The sequence below is a fragment of the Hordeum vulgare genome, chromosome 5H (assembly GCF_904849725.1).
Source record: "Hordeum vulgare subsp. vulgare chromosome 5H, MorexV3_pseudomolecules_assembly, whole genome shotgun sequence".
Lineage (NCBI taxonomy): Eukaryota > Viridiplantae > Streptophyta > Magnoliopsida > Poales > Poaceae > Hordeum > Hordeum vulgare.
In genome coordinates, this window is record NC_058522.1 from 530,879,165 (window position 1) to 530,883,205 (window position 4,041).

The window sequence follows — 4,041 nt, forward strand, 5'->3', positions numbered from 1 at the left end:
GTGGGCCCCGAGATACCTCTCCGTCACACGGAGTGACAAATCCCAGTCTTGATCCATACTAACTCAACTAACACCTTCGGAGATACCTGTAGAGCATCTTTATAGTCACCCAGTTACGTTGCGACGTTTGATACACACAAAGCATTCCTCCGGTGTCAGTGAGTTATATGATCTCATGGTCATAGGAATAAATACTTGACACGCAGAAAACAGTAGCAACAAAATGACACGATCAACATGCTACGTCTATTAATTTGGGTCTAGTCCATCACGTGATTCTCCCAATGACGTGATCCAGTTATCAAGCAACAACACCTTGTTCATAATCAGAAGACACTGACTATCATTGATCAACTGGCTAGCCAACTAGAGGCATGCTAGGGACGGTGTTTTGTCTATGTATCCACACATGTAAATAAGTCTTCATTCAATACAATTATAGCATGGATAATAAACTATTATCTTGATACAGGAATTATAATAATAACTATACATTTATTATTGCCTCTAGGGCATAATTCCAACAATAGCATTTACAGGAGGTACCTTGTCCAGCTTAATAATTTCATCACTTGTATACTCTACAAGTAAACGAAGCTGATCACAAATCAGTGAGTAGACAACTTCGTCAGAATTTCTTTTAATTTATGGAAAACACTATCATTCAACCAACTGATGCACACGCGAGCATCCGCCGCTTGCGTAGCCGTCCGATCAATTCTGATCAGCGCTCGCGCTGACCACAAATCAGTCACGTGTAGTCAGTTTTTCCCCAAGAAGGGTCTTGTTTTAGTATATTTCTGCAACACATGACTAGTTTTAGAAAGAAAAACTGGGTGGTGAAGTTTTTTTTCTGCAACTCGGGCCTTGTTTTAAAATATTTATGCAACATATGTTTTGTTTTAGAAAAAAAAATTTTCTGGTGGTGAAGGTTTTTCTTTTTGCGATGGAATGAAAGAAAAAGAAAAACGATTATGGTGCTGGGTTTTTTTCTTCTGCAACAGCCTTGTTTCAGAATCATAGCGTGAATTGCAGCACCGGAGGAGCGCACGATGTTAGAGAGTGAGTGGCCAGACAGTATGCAACATGAGGCATATTTTAGAAACATAGCTTCAATTACAGAAAACGTCGAAGTAGCGATGAACATAAGAGGTCGTCACCGTCGTGAGAAGTTTCTGTAATCAGATCTATGTTGCAGAAGTTTCCGCAACATCAGGTTTGTTGCAATGTCCGTATGATGATACCATATCGGACGGCTCCTAATCAAGCCGATCTTTTAAAAAATCATCTGATGAACACGTAGCACTTCTTTAATTTATTTTAATTCGTCAGAGTTTCTTGTTTCCAAAGGAAAGATCGCAAGATGCAGGACCCTAATCCGAGTTGGCCTTTTTGCATTCTGAAGGAAGTGGGTATGGATCCAGCGCCGCGCGGGGAAACAAGACAAGGCACGCCTTCCACTTTAGACGTAGTAGGAAGGAAATAATCTTGTGCCATCCATTCTAACCAAACTGTGGCATGGGTGCTAAACTCCATCGCCATGGACGTCAGCCATGGCGTATTATGCAGCTTAAGCTGCACCGCAAGGCAAGCCGAGCCAAGGCATGGGAACCGGTCCGCGCACGGCGCGTGATATATACGCCCGCCATGCAGGCAGGACACATACATCCAATCAGTATGCGAGTTCGAGACACATCAGTACATCCATCACTTCCCCGCGGATAGTCAGCCATGGATAAGGCATCCATTGCCGTCCTCTCCTTGGCCTTCCTCTTCCTGCTCCACTACATTCTGGGCAAGAGGAGCGATGGCAGGCGCGGCAAGGGCAAGGGCGCCGTGCAGCTGCCGCCGAGCCCCCCGGCCGTCCCGTTCTTCGGCCACCTCCACCTCGTGGAGAAGCCGTTGCACGCCGCACTGTGCCGCCTCGGGGCGCGCCATGGGCCGGTCTTCTCGCTTCGGCTCGGCGCGCGCAACGCCGTGGTGGTGTCCTCGCCGGCGTGCGCCAGGGAGTGCTTCACGGACCACGACGTGGCCTTCGCCAACCGGCCCCAGTTCCCCTCGCAGATGCTCGTGTCCTACGGCGGCACCTCGCTCGTCAGCTCCAGCTACGGCCCGCACTGGCGCAACCTCCGCCGCGTCGCCGCCGTGCGCCTGCTCTCCGCGCATCGCGTCGCCGGCATGTCGGGCGTCATCGCCGCCGAGGTGCGCGCCATGGCGCGCCGTCTGTACCGCGCCGCCGCGGCGTCCCCCGGCGGAGCCGCGCGCGTGGAGCTCAAGCGGAGCCTGTTCGAGCTCTCCCTGAGCGTGCTCATGGAGACCATCGCGCGGACCAAGGGCACCCGCTCGGAGGCGGACGCTGACACGGACATGTCGGTGGAGGCGCAGGAGTTCAAGCAGGTGGTGGACGAGATCATCCCGCTCATCGGCGCGGCCAACCTGTGGGACTACCTGCCGGTGATGCGGTGGTTCGACGTGTCCGGCGTGAGGAGCAGGATCCTGGCCACGGTGAGCAGGAGGGACGCCTTCCTCCACCGGCTCATCGACGCCGAGCGGCGGAGGATGGAAGAGGGCGGCGACGAGGGCGAGAAGAAGAGCATGATTGCCGTGCTCCTCACTCTGCAAAAGACGGAGCCGGAGCTGTACACTGATCAGATGATCATCGCTCTGTGTGCGGTAAGTCCCTCTTCCACTTGGTTGCTTCTCCCATACCATACTTTAACTGTCAGTTTCCTCATTAATGATATTGGCTATTTGGCATCATCAGTAAACTTGTCACTCGTTTAAGTCATCTGATAGGCAACAACACAACCAGAGTCATTCTATTACTCCACTTTTTATCCATCATGATATCATCAGATAGTATCACTCTATCATATCATACACCCAAAAACAGATGTAGTTAAGTCACTGAAGCTCAGAATAGTGACTCAACGTACAAGGTAGGACAAGGCAGGCAAGGCGAGTAACTCCATGTCACTTAGCTGGATGAATACACGTGTTTATGTCTAGTAATTTTGGCCTTTTCCCATTCTCGAGTACTTGACGTTAAGGCTTTCTTTGCCTTCGTAGGATTTGTGTGGTATTCTAAATCATGTTTGCTTTTTATGAATCTGCTTCCAATTCTACAAGAATTTACTAAAGTTAAATCTATTAAATAATTCATTGCAGAATATGTTTGTGGCCGGAACGGAGACGACCTCAACCACGATAGAATGGGCGATGTCGCTGCTGCTGAACCACCCGGCGGCGCTCAAGAAGGCCCAGGCCGAGATCGACGCGTCCATCGGGACCTCCCGCATGGTTGCCGCCGACGACGTGCCCCGCCTCAGCTACCTCCAGTGCATCATCAACGAGACGCTACGCATGTACCCGGCGGCGCCGCTGCTGCTGCCGCACGAGTCCTCCGCCGACTGCAAGGTCGGCGGCTACGACGTGCCGAGCGGCACCATGCTGATCGTGAACGCGTACGCCATCCACAGGGACCCGGCGACGTGGGAGGACCCGACGGCGTTCCGGCCGGAGCGGTTCGAGGACGGCAAGGGCGACGGGCTGCTGCTGATGCCGTTCGGGATGGGGCGGCGGAGGTGCCCCGGCGAGGCGCTGGCGCTGCAGACGGTCGGGGTTGTTCTCGGGATGCTGGTGCAGTGCTTCGACTGGGATCGGGTGGACGGCGGCGTGGAGGTGGACATGACGGAGGGGGTGGGGATCACCATGCCCAAGGCCGTGGCTTTGGAGGCCGTGTGTAGGCCGCGTGCTGCCATGCGCGATGTCCTTCAGAAGCTCTGAGGATCGAACTTCTTGGCATAACTTATGTACATTATTAGTTTTCAGAAGTAGCAACGTTCCTTATGCATGGTTGGATAGCGTTTTGGTGTACCGAATAAACTTGTTGCGACTACTAAGCATATAATGCCATCATATGTGATTCTTGCACAAGCTAGGGTCTTTGTAGTTTATCCAAATGAAAAGGAGCTGCTACGAATCATCCGGCTGATGCGAGGAAAAATTAAGCCGCCTTGTTGACCGTCTGATGTAGCTCAA

General features: G+C 51.8%; 1 protein-coding gene across 1 annotated transcript; it reads left to right on the top strand.

The window, feature by feature from the left end:
• The first annotated feature begins 1,568 nt into the window (after positions 1 to 1,568).
• On the top strand, positions 1,569 to 3,933 carry LOC123452342 (cytochrome P450 81Q32-like). Its single transcript, XM_045128981.1, has 2 exons — positions 1,569 to 2,673; positions 3,169 to 3,933. Exons 1-2 carry the CDS (start codon positions 1,732 to 1,734, stop codon positions 3,784 to 3,786), a joined length of 1,560 nt encoding a protein of 519 aa, XP_044984916.1. The 5' UTR covers positions 1,569 to 1,731; the 3' UTR covers positions 3,787 to 3,933.
• Positions 3,934 to 4,041: the final 108 nt, after the last annotated feature.

What these genes read in the sequence shown, in the direction of transcription:
- LOC123452342 (XM_045128981.1), top strand. Translation starts at nt 1,732, where the DNA reads ATGGATAAGGCATCCATTGCCGTCCTCTCCTTGGCCTTCCTCTTCCTG. An exon ending in TGATCATCGCTCTGTGTGCG is followed by an intron (nt 2,674 to 3,168) that starts GTAAGTCCCTCT and finishes AATTCATTGCAG; the next exon opens with AATATGTTTGTGGCCGGAAC.